Genomic DNA, 19,025 nt, shown 5'->3' on the forward strand with positions numbered 1-19,025 from the left:
TCATGTTTAAATTCCATGATAACCAATCAGAGAAGGCAGTTCTAGAAAGAAGGCTTCTGTGATTGGTTCTCAAGGAATTGATCATGATTGAAACTAAGCTAATGATTTGTGTGATTTCGGTAATTTGCAACCGACACTTAGAGTTATAGTTTGCTTTCTGTGTTTCTTGTGGATATTTGTGTGGTTTTTGTTAGTTTTTGTATAAATTCTCAATATGTTTGTTGTTGTTTCAGATGGTGACAGATGTGCTGAACGACGATGATTGGCAGGAAGAGGTGAAGCCAGTAGTGGTGTTGCACGATCGGCTGATGACTGATGCCGCCCTAGGCACGGCGCCCATCAAAGTCGAGCACTCCTACTGTTCTCTCGACTCTTCGGATCCACACTCTCCCCTAGCCTCACTAGAAGGTAACACAAAGATATTCAACTATGGGCGGTATGAATAAAAACAAGTACGACGAGTATTTACTTACAAGTAAAGTGTAACGAGTATTTAAACTCCAAGTAAACCGATGTGAATAAAGCGTCGAGTTTACTTGTGACCATGTACTCGCCAACCTGAGGGTTTACTACGAAGTATTTACTTGCGAGACAACTGAATTCACAAGAAAGGCAAGTAAATACTTGTAGCGCCACACAGACTACTACGCATCATACTTGTTGTTACTTGTTCTGTTTTCGACGCTAAACGCCGATTGCACGTGAGTGCAATCTACAGCACCAATGACAGTCGGAATGCGAAATTTTGAAGCTCAATCCGCCTTGGCGTGATCTATATCTTCAATAGTGCGTGTAAATTTAATCCAATCTTCAGACTTCGAAACTATTTTATCCATTATACTTGAAAATGTTCTGCTGGCGGTACTTCTTTCAACCCCCATGTCGTTGGCAACACCACTTTGGAATCCTGGATCACTAAGGTATCTCAAAAAAATTTCCATCTTTTTCCGTGCAGTTAATCCTTCACCCCTTGCATCAGTGTTTCCATCAAGAAAGTGCGAAGTGAGAAAATGTACGTTTTTGCTCTCAAACCGTAATAGTCCCTTAGATAGATCGGGACTTATATCACGCCGGTCTCTATAACGTTTCACACCATGCAGGTTCCTAAATGCAACCATCTCTCGTGTACAAGTACGACTGCAAGTCTGTGGTCGGGTTGACTTGCGAATGGACGAGTATTTACTTGCTACAGAAGTATTTACTTGCGTTTATTCACACCAAAATTGACATTTTTCGGAGGTTTACTAGCCTCTCAAGTATTTACTCGCAAGTAAGAGTACTTGTTTTATTCACTTAAATTTTGGCGTTTACTTGTCATTCAAGTATTTACTTGTCCTACTCGTTTTTATTCACATCGCCCAATATTCATACGTACATCAAATCAATGATTATAAACATTGAATGATCTTCTTGTGACAGGCAGCACGAATAGCGGTATTGAAATTGAAATTCTTCATTCTCCAAAAAAGATAAAACTAAAACTACACAACTAATCAATAAAATTAAATTTTGTGAAAAATTGATTTGAAATTCTGTGAGCAGAATAGATGTATATGAATGTAATTAAACTGATACTTAAAATTGAAAAAAAACTGGAATTATCAATAATGGATTAAGATACAAGAGACATTTTTAAGCTGCTGGAAAATTAACTTGAAGTGGCAAGAGGCCTTTCGCGAGTCCATCATACAACTTGGAATTTTAAACAAAGATTCTAATTATATCGAAACTCGAAAAAATAACATTTTTCTTCTCTAATCAAAGAGCCTCGTGAGAAATAAAACCAAGTATATCAGCTAAAATTAAGATACAACTTGAAAAAAAACTAAATTAGATATAATTATTATTCAGATGGAAATAAATTGGAAGTTGCATTTGTTCAAAGGCTAATTAATGAATAATAATTATTAAACGAAAATCACAATTAAATGCTGTAAATCACCCCGAAGAATTCTGCTACTGCAAATATTGACAACAGGGAAAACAGCAGAAGCAGAAGTCTTCGAGGTGATCTACAGCATTCAATTGTGATTTTCGTTTAATAATTATTATTCATTAATTAGCCTTTGAACAAATGCAACTTCCAATTTATTTCCATCTGAAATTGGATATAGTTAGTTTAATCATTTGCTTTTCAAATTCAGTAACTAAGGTTCAAATGTATTTCTAATTTACAAAAGATAAAATAGTACTCTACTGTGAGTCAACATCTCTAGCTCGCACTATTTATTCGTCGTCCAATGCCAAGGCTGATAATTCATATCCACTGCTATCAGTGTCAAAAGTTCAATAAACGGAACTACACAGCACTCTTTAGCTAATGACTAATCGATAACACGCCAACAATAGTCGGAAACCATCTATCAGAATAGCATTATAGATTTTCTATAGCATTGAAAACATACGGGTACCTCAAGCGTTGCGTTATAAAGGACCCATATATTAAGGACCTATAAAGGACAATGATGGGAACATTTACCCGAAAAGAGAAACTAAATGGCATTATTATGTTTAATACAACCACCATTGTAAGTATTATCTGCACTGTGAGTGATTGATGTTTTCAATGAGGAGAAGTACTTGAAAAAGGGTGATTGATTTATAGTGTTGTGTAAAGCTAGGGGTTGATGAAGGGAGTTGGTAGGGAGTTACTAGTTAATACTAGTAGAGTTTTCATAAGTCACTGGTCTAAAGTCCAGACCTCTAGACACCCGTTTCACTTTATCTATCAACTATTTGAGTCGCTGGTTTGAAATCTAGAACTCTGCACGTTATAGTGTAGAACTCTACGTTTAGTGTAGAATTCTACGTTTTAGTGTATTTATAAACTATTTGAGACGCTGGTCTGAAGTATAGACACCCGTTTTAGAATATTTATAAACTATTTGAATCGCTGGTTTGAAGTCTAGACTCCCGTTTTAGTGTATTTGTCAACCATTTGAGACGCTGGTCTATAGTCTAGAAACCCCGTTTTAGTGTATTTATCATCCATTTGAGTCGCTGGTTTAAAATCTAGAACTTTTTGTGTAGTTAAGTTTATCAAGAGATTGACAATGGTGTAATAACCGAAACCGGTCTTTCTAACTATCAATAAATCTGTTGTTTTTGACAATTTCGTAGTATTTTTATTTAATAATAAAATGTAGAACTCTAGACACCTGTTTTACTGTATCTATCAACTATTTGAGTCGCTTGTCCAAAGTCTAGACTCCCGTTTTAGTGTTTTTTTCAACTATTTGAGTCGCTGGTCTGAAGTTTAGACCTCTAGACACCCGTTTTATTGTATCTATAAATTATTTGAGTCACTGGTATAAAGTCTAGACACCCGATTCAGTGTATCTATCAACTATTTGAGTCGCTGGTTTGAAATCTAGATCTCTAGACATCCGCTTTATTATATTTATCAACCATTTGAGTCGCTGGTCCAAAGTCTAGACTCCCGTTTCAGTGTAGACTATTTATCAATTATTTGAGTCGCTGGTTTAAAATCTAGAACTCTAGACACCCGTTTTATTGTATCTATAAATTATTTGAGTCACTGGTATAAAGTCTAGACCCGATTCAGTGTATCTATCAACTATTTGAGTCGCTGTTTGAAATCTAGAACTCTAGACACCCGCTTTATTATATTTATCAACCATTTGAGTCGCTGGTCCAAAGTCTAGACTCCCGTTTTAGTGTATTTATCAATTATTTGAGTCGCTGGTTTAAAATCTAGAACTCTAGACACCCGTTTTAGTGTATCTATCAACCATTTGAGTCGCTGGTCTAAAGTCTAGACACCCGTTTTAGTGTATTTATCACCATTTCATAGCGGTCTTATTAAGGGCTAATCTATTACTTTATCACCAGTTTTCTGTATTTTATTCAGTGTTATATTCAATAACAACAGAAGCTGAGACTATAATAAAGGGAGAAAAATTAAATAAAAATACTAAGAAATTGTCAAAAATCACTGATGGATTTTATTAAAAGTAGAAAGACCGGTTTCGGTTGTTACACCATTGTCAATGTCTGATAAACTAAAAACTAAATACAAGTGCAGCAGAATTTATACTAGTAGGCGAGCACTGCTATTGGTCAAGGGTATGAACGCCTGCCATTGGCCCAGCTAGACAGTCTCCTCACACTTAACGGTGCATGTAATAGAAACGTCACTAATTTTTAGTATAAATTCTGCTGCTCTTGTATTTAGTTTTGGTTTATCAGACATTGACAATGGTGTAACAACCGAAACCCGGTCTTTCTACTTTTAATAAAATCTATGGTTTTTGACTATTTCTTAGTATTTTTATTTGATATGAATAATTACCTCGATAACAACTTCTCAACTACACAAAAAGTGGTAGTAAAAATTGTTCAGTTTCCATCTCATAGGTCCGGTTGTACAAAAGCCTGATTAAATTTTGAATAGTACGAGAACCAATCAGAGCCGGCTCTTTTGAAAAGAGGGCTCATCTGATTGGTTCTCGTGTCATTTAATCACGATTAAAATTTGATACGCTTTTGTGCAACCAGACCTTAGCGGTACGGTAAGTTCTATTTAGCAATTTGCTGTTATTCAGTTCCCAGGCAATATATTGAAGGGTCCGCTATCAACTACCAATCATTTGTTAGCAAAAACCGACAAGTAGAAATATACATAGATATAATAAAGAGCTCCCACATACTGTAGACGCTAATCATACAGATATAGCGCCAATGTAGAACAATGAATCCTTAAAAAGGTGACCACCCAACTACTGTACTGCTCTTCCGGCAGAATTTTTAATTAGAAATTCATGAGGAGTAGAAAAAGAAAATAGAAAAACTGGATCGGAAGACACTATGGAGACTGGCTAGCTAAACGGATATGGCAAGATATGATAATAATAATTATAAATGGAGGAGGATAGGAAATAGTGTACAGTGTACAGTGGACTTGCTTCAACGAGTGTACATTTTTAGTAGACTACAGCGCATGCGCGTGAATGTGTGAATATTCTTATCGTTTCCTTTTCCTGTTACACATATAGGAAAGAATCTGATATTTCCTAGTAGTACTTTGTTTCCTAGCTGTATTCACATGTGTGATTGTTAACGCCCTCTTTGTGTAATAGATTGAAAGAAAAAAATGTGCTATTTGAGGTCGTTAATTTTTGTGGAATTAAGAACAAAATATAAGGAACACAAAAGATAAATGGAAGATAATCGTAGATATAAATTTAAAGAAAAATTTAACTAGTGAACCCATCGCGCTGGAACTCGCTCTAAATGCCGCTAAAATTGTATCGGCTATTGTATTGAAATCTCTGGTTAAATCGATTCACAATTATTAAATTACTTTCACATGATTTTTCTTCTCGTGATTATTGTTTCTATCTATAGCATATAAATGATATTTATAGTGATATTGAGCACGTATCCTTTTTCGCCTTACAAATAATGAAGGAGTTTCATCTCAACATTGAAAATTTATTTTTAAATCATGAATATGTATCCTCTTGATAATTACATTATATTTTAAATAATATAGTGCCGGTTACTTAAAAGCCGGTTAAATTTTAATTTCACGAGAACCAATCCGAGGCTTTTTCGAAAAGAAGGCTTCTCTGATTGGTTCTCGTGAAATTAATCACGATTAAAATTCAACCGGCACATATCGATCACTATACACAAGAATCAACCATTAATATGAAATCAGATTTACAGTACCAGGATTAACACAATGAATATCGGGGACCGAGCTTCGCTCTGGAGTACAAAAGCACAAAAAATTTATTACGAAAGAAGAAATTAAAATAACATTCATAGTTCATACAGAAATGTTCTATCTAATCACAGTAAATTGAGATTGATTCCCAGAAGAATGAAAAATGTCTCTCACAAAGGCCCGGTTGCATAAATTTTAATCCTGATTAATTTTACGTGAACCAAATCAGAGAAGACCATTTCAAAAAGATGGATCTACTGGAATTAATCAGGATTGAAAATAATCCGGCTTTTATGCAACTGGCACTAAGTACCTGTTTGAATACTAAAGTTCAACAGCTGAGTCATAATTTTGACACAGTCCCCACACACATGAACTCGCTCACTCACTTCCATCATCAACAGACGACGAAATGATTATTAGGTATCAGCTGATTTTCCAAGGATGAAAAATAATTATCCTTCAGCGAGTTTTCCCAGGGATGAGACCTAGTGCAATAGAATTTTTATATTATAAACCTACTATGATCTGAATTTCGTGAGAATCGTTAGAGCCGTTTTCGAGATCCGGTGAAATACAAACATATAAATAGAAATTGCTCGTTCAATAGTATAGGATACAAAGAATCTCAGAGCTATCCACTAGAAAAGGCGGTGAAAAAAGAAAATTGGCAACCATGTGGTCCTGTCATTTCCACTGGCTTTATAACGTGATTCTGACAATATTCCATTGTTCGCAATAGAATTTAACCCACATTTCTCCGTCAGTCTGTGACAAGGTTTTGTTGTCAACTGAGACAATTATCAACTGCAATTTTCTATTAACAATGCATATGAATCATTCAGGAGCACGTCTGAATTTTACCGCCATTATACTTCAAATCAAAGCTGCAAATTGCGTTTCATTTAATTGTCGGGGAAGTGGGAGACTGGGAGACCCCAATAATTCAATCGAGGGTGCTCTGGGTTCCGCTCCAGGGAAATTTTCCATTAGTGGGGAGAATTAGTTGCAAGGTCGTGCCCAGCTGTGTCTTGTCTCACCACACAGATTGTATAGGACAAATTTCAGAAGCGATTATCAATCTAGTTTTATCCGAAACGGTTAATCGAAATGCAAAATTTAAGTAACAATAGCCAATTGAATAATTTCCAATTGAAGATTTTTTCCCAGGAAGTCTTAAAAAAGATTTCATTAAATCAATCAATGTGTCAAAATTTGTTTTTCCTACAGTTACGTTGAAAAGTGGCCATTGCTGCACTGATTACAGAACGCAAAGAATCATTTTTCCGCTCTAGTGCGGGAAAAATTTTTCTGCTCTCCAGATTTGCAACATGGCAACGCAAAATACTTAGTAGGTTATATGGAGCAACAGTGCAGCAAAATCAAAATGAAGTTGGTAACAGTGACTGCTGTGGCTGCTATAGTGAGCAGAGGTGCAACCAAGCACAACGCGCTAATTATTATTCATTATATATTATAACCAAGGACAACGAGGACTTTAGGATTTTAGGGTTAAGGTTTTTATCAATAATAAAATTACACAGAAAACATTTGATGCATTTCAGGCAATTTTACCCATAATTACCCACTTTTCATATTCAATGGTAACTGTAGGAAAAACTTAATGAGAAATACGTGCGCAAAGTTCCTCTGCTGCACTCAAGAAACCATACCGCCCTCGCCTGTTTCTTTCGGTGCAGCAAACTGTCACTTTGCGCACTAGTTGCACAAATAACTATTTTCAAGGGGATTTGATGGAATAGAGAATTTAACTAGAAATGGAATGACAACAATACTGTTTTCAAATTAAATTCTAGAATATTTTTTTTTCATGAGTTTCATTGTAAAGAGGAGCTATTAGCTCTACCAAGATCCTCCACTATGACAGAATATTACTCAACAACTAATGCCCAATGGAGAGAGCGTAGCGAGTTCCTACTTTTGAGCTCGAATCGTTGCCAGTTTGTGGGTTTGTTTGTATGTTTGTCGATAACTTTCGAATGCTTCAATCAATAATCAACTTCAAATTTTCTACACATAGTGCCGATTGCACAGACTAAATAAACATAAATATGTAGTTAGACCAGAGACTAAAACAACATAGATCTGTGGTTTGACTAGCTTATTGCTCTGATGCTCTGGTAGTTCATTTCATTTTTTCATAGCCTATAAACGATTTGTCAAGAGTGTAGACCTATCTGCTTTGTCTAATGATATTCATTAAAACAATGTCAGATTATACTTTGGCTTTCACACCATAATAAATCTCCAATAAATGTAGGAGATCTAGTAATCTCTAATTCATTGATATGTCCAAAGCTCAGCCAATTTATGTAGATGCATAACAATATAATTATCTATAGTTATTATATTACAAATTACTTTTTCATATCATATACAGTTCAATAATTATTTTCTTAGTCTATATTATGTAAATTCATCTATAATTTTGCTGTATTGTAAGCTATTGTATATAAGTGTATAAGCCAGTATATATTGTAATCTACATAAATAAAGTACTCAATCAATCAATCAATTCATCCGCTTACAGTACCCTATTTCTAATCTGTCTACCCTCATCCTTTCTCTTCCTCACACCCTCTTACGTTTTTCTCTCTCCCTCTTTACCCTCTTTCTTTTTTCTCTCTCCCTCCCTCTCACTCCATCTATCAATTTCGCCCACATCACTTTTGAAATTGTACAGTGTAAATAAAAGGCATTTATCTATCTTTCCATCTCTCTTTCGGTCAGTTTCATTAAAATTTCTGATCAAACTGTCACCTCAAATGTCGTCAACTAACGCTCAGTGGTCCCATAAAAATGATTATCAGAACTTGTCTGTATGCCCTGAGGCCCTGAAGGCCCTTTTCTAAATGAAAATGTCACCATCAATTTTCGCCACTCGCGCCCAACTCTGCCGTGACTGTCGATATTGTCGTTAAATTCGACAGATCGATATCACGAAGTCGATAAATCGGTTTCTGGTACTCGCTTTCTAAAGAACACGTGGGTGGGTGTGAATAGAGTCACGAAGGGTACAAGCTACATGGATTTTGGGTGTGCTTCATATTTAAGTGAAATTTCAGTCATTAATTCAATTCAAATTTTTATTTTTTTATTTTGTCAATCAAAACAATTACAATTTCAAAGAAAATAGTATACATCACAGAAAATATAATCAGAAAATTCCTTAATAAACAAAAAATGAAATAGAATTAATCATATAACATGAGCTTAGTTTATCAAGAATGTATAAATGGGAAAGTATATATATAAATGTATACAATATACTTATAATTTAAAAAATGATTTGACAAATTTTACTGAGCGCAAAAAATATAAAATTTTCGTCCGCGCTCAGGAGTTAAGATAAGATAAGCCCTTATGCAGTGTTATAAGAGTGCCATGCAGTGTTAAAAACCCAATGACCAAAAAAAAAAATGAAATTATTATCAAGAAGAAAAAAAAAGAATAATAGAAACTGAGAATTTCTATTTTTAAGGAAAAGAAAAAAGAAAAACAGCAATGAATGATACATAAAGTAGTTATCAAGAATCAAGAATCAAGAATCAAGAATTTTATTGGCCATAAAACAACATTACAAAAATGTAAGCAATAGGCTTTGTCAATAATAAGTAAAATATCACAAGTTGGACTATAAAATGAACAAATTTACAAATACACATTGAAATATTGTAGTAAAATAACACGAGTTGGACTATAGAAACAAACAAAATTACACATATACATTGAAATATTCTAGGTTCTCATTGACAGAATAGAAAGCTTCAGACTTGAGCCATTTATCAACAGAAATACAAAACGTTTTCAATGGTAACTTCTTAACATTATCTGGTAGTAAATTAAACATTCGAATTTGTAGGTACTTATGACTTTTTAGAGTTTTAGTCAATCTAACTGTAGGTCTAGTTATATCGTCCCTATGTCTAGTATAATGTGAATGTATAGAAATATTTTTATCAAAATTAGACAGATTTTTCTTCACTGAGATTAAATTATAATATATATACAGACAAGGCAAGGTCATAATTTTGTGTTCTACAAAATTCCTCTACAAGATTCATTGTATTTCATACCAAATATAACTCTAAGTGCTTTCTTTTGCCATATAAATGCTTTTTTGAAGAAGATGAGTTGCCCCACAGTTTTACTCCATAAATCAAGTGTGAATGGAAGAGACCAAAGTAAATCATTTTAATTACATCAAGGTTTACACAATATTTCAGTCTTCGTAAGAGAAATGTTACTCTAGAAAGCTTTTTACATAAATTCACTAGGTGATACTCCCAGCTGAGTTTACTATCTAAGTACATTCCTAGTAACTTTACAGGCTTGAAAACATCATCATTCAGATTCAGGTTACCAGTACTTACATTGTTGAGAGAAAATATTATTTGTTCTGTTTTGCTCTCATTTACCTTAAGTAAGTTGGCATTGAACCATACCTTAGACTCATCCATAGCCCTTCCAAGCGTATCCTGAACAGTTTTTATATCAACGTCCTTATGTACCAGAGTGGTATCATCTGCATATAATATTGAAAAGACAGAAACATTTTTACTAAAATCATTTACAAAGACCAGAAACAGAAAAGGGCCAAGGACTGATCCTTGAGGAACCCCCATGGTTACATCAAGGAAATTTGAGTTTGCACTATTCAAGCTAACCATTTGTTTTCTATTTTTCAAATAACTCTTGATCAGCATGAGCTCCTTATCTTTAATACCATACTTTTCAAGTTTTTTGCAGAGTATAGAGTGAGAGACACAGTCGAAAGCCTTGCTTAAGTCCAATAGTAAAGATCCAACTGGTTGCTTGAGTTCAAAACCATTCAAAACATATTCAACGAGTTTTTCAATTGCATCAATAGTACTATGATTCGGTCTAAAGCCATACTGAGAAGGATAGAACAGCTGGTTGTTAACAAAATATTCATTAAGTTGAATTACAATACATGTCTCAATGATTTTACTTAGTATAGGTACAATTGCAATTGGTCTATAGTTCTGGGGTTCATTAGGATTCCCCTTCTTATAAACAGGTGTAACTTTGGTAACTTTTAGAAAATCAGGAAAAACTCCTTCACTCAGTATATAATTTACAATATAAGTCAGTTCAGATATAAAAACATCAACTACATTTTTCAACAAATAATTTGACATACAATACACATCCTCAGATTTTGAGTGACTCATTCTATTTATAATAAGACTAATGATTGTTTCATCAACCTTCTTAATTTAAAATTTTGGTTATTCAGATTACTATTGATACTATTATTTAAAAGATCAGAGAAGTCTACATCATTTGTACTATTACTATTTGTTTGAATATTACCAGTAGCACATGACACATTAACAAAAAAATTATTAAACTGCTCAGGAGAGATTGGAATGACCTGTTTGTTGAATTTACCAGATTACCTTCATTTTTGACAATTTGCCAGGCTGCCTTGCATTGATTTTTAGCCTCAGCTATAAATTTACCATTAGCTACAAGTTTTGCCCTAGAAATCTCTTTCTTGTATTTTATCTTTAAATTCTTGAACATAATTTTATACTCAAGGTTATTAGTGCTCTTCCATTTGTTATATATCACAAGAAGTAGTTTACGCATACTATCAAGTTCAGGAGTAAACCAGTTTATCACAGATGCTTTCTTCTTACCATTTATATTTCTAACATTTATGTATGGACAGCTAACATTGAAATACTTTGTAAAAATATAAAGAAGTTCCTAACAGCACTATTTACATCTTTGGTATAAATATCAGACCAGTCTGCGGTAGTCAATAACTGTCTGAAATAGTTTAGATTATCTAGAGTAATAAAACGCTTCTTAATGTATGTTCTACTCATCGTTACTAGTTATAGTCACATCGTATAGTTACTCATCGTTATCCAGACAACAATCAATCAACCACTCGATACCAACCCTCAATCTCATCAATGCAATGAGTAAGCAAAAACCTCCTAAGATTGATTCTGAAACGATGCCTCAGGAATGCTGAATCAATGATGTCTCGAGGCAACCTGCTGTAAAATCTGCCTTGCAAGAAGAGGAAAGATTTTTGGAAAAATGTCAAAAACGGCCTTGGAGTGCATAGCCTCTCCATTACTCTTGTACTGTAATGCCTTTCTGCTTGGATGAACGCGCCATCTTCAGTACCACTCAAAACTGAATGATTACTTTGAAGACATACAAGTATCTTAGAGGCATGACATCCAATGATTGACAAGCATTCAAGAAGTCCCCACGTCTACATCCTCCATCAATGAGGCAGATCATAGACTTCTGAAGAGTGATTAGTGATTTCAGGTGGGTCATATATGTGCTGCCCCAGCACACCAGTCCATAAGAGAGACGATATTGAGACAATGCAAAATAGATATTCCTTAAAACGAACCTTGGACACAATCTTTTCAAATGATGCAATCTGTGTAGTAGGCATCGAGAATATTTCTTCATAGAATCAATATGACTCTTCCACATCATATTGTCATCAACCGATAGGCCAAGATATTTGACTACCTGAGATTGCTTTATTACCCCACATCCACAATGATCATCAGTACATCCAACACTGTGGAATTTCAGGGGGCTGAGAAATCTGAAAGAACAAGATATTCCAAAGTTCAGATATGAAGTCTTCTCGAAATTGAGACTTAATTTGTTGAAGCTGAACCATAGAGACAATAGTTTTAAATCATTGGACATGTTAGTTATCAGACTCTGATGAGAGCGGACGTAAAGCGATTGAGCTCCGTTATCTATCTAAAAGTGAGCGTGTCTAGTCAGTATGAATTGCCATAAATGCAACAAATTGATCGTGCGGTCTTCGAAGGACAAGGCTACGAACAAAATTCAGTGTAGTGAGTGCAGGGAGAATTTCCATGGACAGTGCGTGGGTTTTGGTGAAGCAGAGTTGAGTGTTTATGAAACATCCGGACGTAAATGGTTGTGCTCAAATTGTGCTCACGATCGTCGGTTGAGTCGTAGTTATAGCGACGGTGGTGATGTGTTAAGTCAGGATTCGAATAATGAAATTGCAAGTTTAAAAATCCTAATAAAGGACTTGGGTGAAAAACTCGATTCTGGATTAAAGCGTATCGAAACCGACTTGGGTAAGTCACTCGAATCGTGTCACGAGAAGCTCGACGAGAACGCCGCACTATTATCTGCTCAACAACTCATCATTGAAAAGCAGAATCAAATCATTGAATCTCTCAAATCGGATAAGTTGGCATTGTCTAAACAGGTAACATTAAGATTAGAAGAGACGAGACTTCAACTATTTGCGTTATCAAAACTGATAGCGATATTGAAAAACTTGCAGGTAACCGAGTTTAACACAGTGCCTTGTCTGATACGAGAATTTTATTTTCGACTGTCTGATAAGGCTGTAATCAATCCATTCCGTTGTTTCTCCTGTCTTCCGCTACTCAGTCGCAAAATATTCAAATTCTTGCCGTTGTTTTATTCTTTTTTGAAATTAATTATTTGTTTTGAATTCTAACTCTCTCTTAGTTAAATTAAATTATCAGAATATTAGAGGTTGTCGCACAAAGACTCACGAATTACTAAAGTCTGTGCTGGGTGAAAGTTTTGACATTGTTGCTTTAACTGAAACCTGGCTGAGTGATGAAATTCATGATAGCGAGCTGTTCGATGCTCGATATCGTGTTTACAGATGTGACCGTGATAGGATTGTCTCTGGTAAGCGCTGGGGTGGGGGGGTTCTTTGCGCTGTGGCTGATAAATGGTCATCTCGACTCATTCATTCTCGTGCTACTGCGCGCTATGAATCGCTGCTTGTCAAGCTATCCATCCAAGATAAGATCGTTTCTATCTGTGTTGTTTATTTTGCTCCCGAATCTAACCTGGTTGACTATTGTGACTTCTTTGATTTCATTGAGGGATGCAATGAAATTTACTCTCATGATTTGTTAATTGTAGGAGATTTCAATCTAAGTGAGATAAATGGTACCTTGTGTCACAATACTGTGTGGGGGACAGGTAAATATGCCAGGCTAAGAAACTTCATGTGCCTTTTCAATCTTAAGATGTACAATAATGTATTAAATGCAAACTCTAAAACTCTTGACTTGTCTATGAGTAATCTGCCTTTGGTTGTTTTACATGAAACTAGTCCTCTGCTTGCAGAGGATCCGCATCATCCAAGTTTGGATATTAGTTTTACCGTTAAAAGAAAGCCAAAACAGCCTCCTTTAAATATTGAGTATTATAACTTCAAAAAAGCGAATTTCCTTGAATTTTATTTAACACTCAGAGATTCTGATTGGAATAGTTTATATGAATTTCATGATGTAGATCTGGCTCTTGATTATTTCTATGAATTGATGAATAATGCCTTCACTTTGCATATACCAAAGAATAAAAAAATAATTAAATCTAGGTATCCAGTTTGGTATACAAGGAATATAATTCAAATGATTAAATCTAAAAATAAGTGTGCGCGTAAAAAATCGTTCTCCAGATACTACTTGAACAAATTCATAGATTTAAGAGCGTCAATAAAATCAGAAATAAATATAGCTTATCAGAGGTACATAGACTCATTACAATGCGACATTAAATCCAATATGAAACAATTCTGGAATTACGTAGGGAGTAAAAAGGAATCAAGGTCAGTGGCAGATTGTTTTGAATGGAATGGATGTAAATATACCAGTCAGGAGGTGCCTCAGGCATTTGCTGATTATTTTCATTCAACCTATATTAATTGCAATAACAATAATGATACTACGCCTCCCGAAAACGACAATGAAGCTAATAATATTAATCATATTTTGCCACCTCTTGATAAACTTCAAATAAAATTTATCTCTGAGGAAGAAGTCAGCTCAGCCATAGATGACCTGAAAGCCACACGCTCTTGTGGACCTGATGGAGTGCCAGGATATATAATAAAAGGATGTAAGGATATACTCACTAAACCCTTGAAATTTATCTTCAATTTGGCTCTCAAATCAAATAAATATCCTGCAAAATGGAAAGTTGCTAGGATAACACCCATCCACAAATCTGGTGCTAAAAATATAATCGGAAACTTTCGACCGATTGCTATTTTGAATTCAACAAGCAAGGTATTTGAGTATATACTTTACAGTAAAGTATTTAATCACGTAAAGCCTGTAATCTCCCCTTTTCAACATGGGTTCATGCCTTCGCGATCAACGGTTACTAATTTGCTGCAGTTTTCCCAATCTGTTTCCTCTGAGCTAGATGTACAAGGTCGCGTCGATGTAATTTACTTAGATTATAAAAAAGCATTTGATACAGTAATTTCACAGTACTTTTAAATAAGATGAAAGGTTTCGGACTGTCTGAGAGTCTGATTACATTTTTAAAAGTTATCTCGTTGATAGGAAATCTTATGTATTATTTAATAATCAGAGGTCTCTTGATTTCACCAACACATCAGGTGTCCCTCAGGGATCAAATCTTGGCCCATTATTGTTTTTATTGTTAATAAATGATCTTCCTGATTACATTGAAAAGTCCCGTATTCTGCTGTTTGCTGAATTGCGACAATTGCGACGAATTGATGATGATGTTAAGCTTTTCAGGCCTATAGCTGGTATTCGTGATTGTGTCTTCTTGCAGCGGGATTTGGACGGTGTTCAGAGGTGGTGTGAATTGAATAAATTAGAAATCAATATTTCAAAAACCAAGTTCATGATCGTTACCCGCCAAAAGAATCCCAGACAATATAGTTATAAAATAAATGATACTTTTCTGGACAGGGTAACGAGTATGAGAGACCTGGGAGTCTTGATGGACCAGCACTTGAATACAGGGATCATTTGGCTCATGTCATGAATTCGGCCAATAGATCACTAGGGTTTCTCTTTCGTAATTGTAAGCCCTTCACTAGATGTGAGGTCATATTGAATATTTATAATGCAACAGTGAGGAGCAAGCTAGAGTATGCAGCACTTGTTTGGGAGCCATCACAGAGCACTGCCGTAAATGATTTAGAGATTATTCAAAATAAGTTATTGAGGTATCTTTATTTCAAAACGTATAATACATTTTGTCCAATAGCTTTTTCCACCGAAACCTTAAGGTCAACATTTAAAGTCCAAAAATTAAAAACCAGAAGATCCATTAGAGCATTAATGTTATTATATGACATTCTAAATAATAATATATTCATGCCAGATTTCATCAATTTGTTAAATTTCCATGTTCCATGCAATAGACCAAGACTTAATATGCTATTTCAGATACCGTTTGTCAGAACCGTTCACCATTTCAATTCCTACCTGAATAGAACAATGAGATTGTACAATAGACTAAACCCATTCCTTGACCCCTTCTATGACCGCTTCAATACATTCAAAAAATCTTGTGAAAAATTATGCTGCTCAATTGATGAATAAATTATTATTTTTGAGCTCTACTAACTCTCCTTTTTTCAACTGTTTCTTCTTTCTTTTTATTTAAATATTTTTCATCCTATACCCTTTTACTAACTTTCTGAATCTGACCAATATATCGTTCTCTTCTAATCTTATTAGTTATAGCCTACTGAATTGTGAATATTTAATGAATTGCGATATTATTTTCTTTTCTATTATTATTATTTTTTTTTTTTTAATTGTAACGTTACACTATCAAATGTGTCATTAAGGCTCGTACTGGAGTTTGTCTGTGAGCCTTTCTATGTTTTTATGGAATAAATAAATAAATAAATAAATAAATGTCTTCATATAGCTCAACATCTGATCCAGCTCCATAGGATAGGGCTGTGTCATCTGCAAATACTGTGAATTTCCCCTTGAAGGGGCCTGAGTAGAGGTCATTGATGTAAATCAAAAACAAGTCGGCCCCAAAACTGATCCCTGGGAACTCCACAGGTCATTTCCTGAAAGGAGCTCTTCTGGAACCACCTTCACAGCTTGAGAACGTCCATGTAGATAGGAATGGAACCATGCCAAGGGCAAGCCACGCACGCCAGCCAGCTCCAGTTTTCACAGCAGAGTCTCATAATTCACAGTATCGAATGCCTTCTGGATGTCCAAGAACATTCCAGCAACTCTTTTCATATCCTTTCTGTTGATGTTGCTTGAAATCTCTGAAATGAATTTTCTTAGAGCCAGCTCAGTGCCCAAGCCCTCTCTGAAACCAAACTGGCTCTTTGAGAAAAAATTGAATGAATTCAAAAAGCACATCATTCGAACCTTTATTAACTTTTCGAACAGTATTGCAACAATGGATAACAGTGATATAGATCTATAATTCTGAACATCCTTAGAGTTTCCCTTCTTTGGAATTGGTATAACCTTAGCCATCTTTAGTTTACTTGGAAAAGTGCCCTCAGAGAGACTCAAGTTGAATATGTGAGCAAGAACTGGACTGATGATATGGCAGATATTTTTAAACATTATTGAGATATATCCATCAATGCCTGGGGATTTTGAGCTTTTCAAACTACGTATAATTCCATTAATTTCCATGGAGTGAATTGGATTTCAATTGAATCTCTAGCAATATTATTTCTGTTAGTTACTAACTTTCATTCAATAAATAAATGAGTGAATAGGGAAATTGAGTTTTCAACGATCTAGATGAGATAGCTCTCACGGTCATATTTGGGAAACTGTGGGCGTGTCTTGTCTCGGACTATGACAGAGCTCAATCATGATTGGTCAACAACTAACGGCCAATCGTAGGGCTTCATCCACACTATACTATATAGTAACCTTTCAGTTTACTAGATATATGATGGTTTCATCCACACACTTTAGTCTGTTGCTTAATGTTTCACCATTCAGTTTAATAGAGTCATCGACCCTTCTTATAATTCAAATTGAGATTTTTGTAACACCATACACTGGTAAAATATTTTTCAATTGTATCAAAATGATTGTCACCATTATTCTCTGTCTTCTTCTAATATTGCTGATCCTTTCAAATGTCATACTCTATAAATGCATTACAACAAATCCTATTATATTAAGCGAGCAATTTTTGTATTTATATATCTGGCTATTTTTATATCTGGTTATTTATGTTTAATGTATCTCGAAAACGGCTCTAACGATTTTCACGAAATTTGGAACATAGTAGGTTTATGATATAAAGATTCGATTGCACTAGGTCTCATCCTTGGAAAAACTCGCTGAACGGCATTAAAATGATAATTCATCCTTGGCTGAAACAGCTGTGGATAGTAAAAAAGTGAATGAGCGAGTGAGTATGTGAAAAATGAAAATATCGCACCCCCGAAATTCATAAGATGACGTATAGCCAGCTGTGAAATATAAACACGATCATTTAAGAGAATTGTGTTCTGTTTATCAATAAATAAAAATAACGAGCGAAGCTCGATGCCCCGCTATTGGAAACTGATATGAAAACATGGTAAACTATTGAGAATTATTCGAATTATTTACCAACATCTTATAACTTTATCCACTAAAAATGCAATGCTATATAAATTCCTATTTGAAAATTTACAATTAGAAACACGAACGACATCTTAGGAGGCCAGCTCATAAAATCACAATCATTAATAATTTATGATAATTATTCATCGTCAACCTAATGACTTTCTCTTGACCTATTTCGATTCATTTTTGCAAAAATATCGCCTCCCATTGTAACAAGGCATTGGGGACAGAGTAATGGTTATTATTGTAGTCCATTGCCGACAGGAAGAGCTACACGAAAACATAACCTGAAAGGCAGGAAAGAGTAAAATGGTATAGGATGTAAAGTGAATGGAATTACAACGCAGAATGATCTGGAGCACCGATATATTGTCCATAATCTACTGATTATATCTGTAGATAACCGTGTACTGTAGGTTAATATAATAGATCTAGATAAATATGATATCCATATAGATGAAAGTATAATAAAACGGCGATCATATTTGGTGATAAATATCTATTTTAGATGGTTCTAGTTCCCAGACTAGATGCTGGAATAACTAACTATTTGATTCAAAATAGTTTGCAAAATGTGCTTTCTCTGGTAGTAACGTTACTAGATTGAGGAAGCACTGGTGAATAGAATAATAAACAAAGTTATTGAGGGGTATTTTGTAGGCTTTGATATTCTTGTTTCCTGACAGTTTTTTGAGAGGTGGTATTTGAAATGTAGGAAATGGAGATTATAAAACAAAATACTTGAACATTATTCTTGGAAAACTTGAATATGGGGAAGAAATCCATGCGTGGTTCTTTGAATTTTTATTATAATAAATTCTAGTAATTATAGGATAGTGACATTTTCAATTGTATTCATGTTTACAAGCTACATTTAAGCAAATAATTGAATT

The 19,025-nt window shown here is 34.6% G+C and overlaps 1 protein-coding gene across 4 annotated transcripts in view; it reads left to right on the top strand.

Annotated features, from left to right (window-relative positions):
• The window catches only part of LOC111046282 (cyclic AMP response element-binding protein A), a 244,898-nt gene that overhangs the window by 201,153 nt on the left and 24,720 nt on the right, over positions 1-19,025 (top strand). For all 4 annotated transcript variants that reach the window (XM_039439288.1, XM_039439289.1, XM_039439287.1 and 1 more), the window contains one exon: positions 234-408. In XM_039439288.1, coding sequence (XP_039295222.1) covers positions 234-408 — 175 coding nt within the window. The remainder of the gene's footprint in view (positions 1-233; positions 409-19,025) is intronic.

The sequence above is a fragment of the Nilaparvata lugens genome, chromosome 12 (genome assembly GCF_014356525.2).
Source record: "Nilaparvata lugens isolate BPH chromosome 12, ASM1435652v1, whole genome shotgun sequence".
In the NCBI taxonomy this organism is placed as follows: domain Eukaryota; kingdom Metazoa; phylum Arthropoda; class Insecta; order Hemiptera; family Delphacidae; genus Nilaparvata; species Nilaparvata lugens.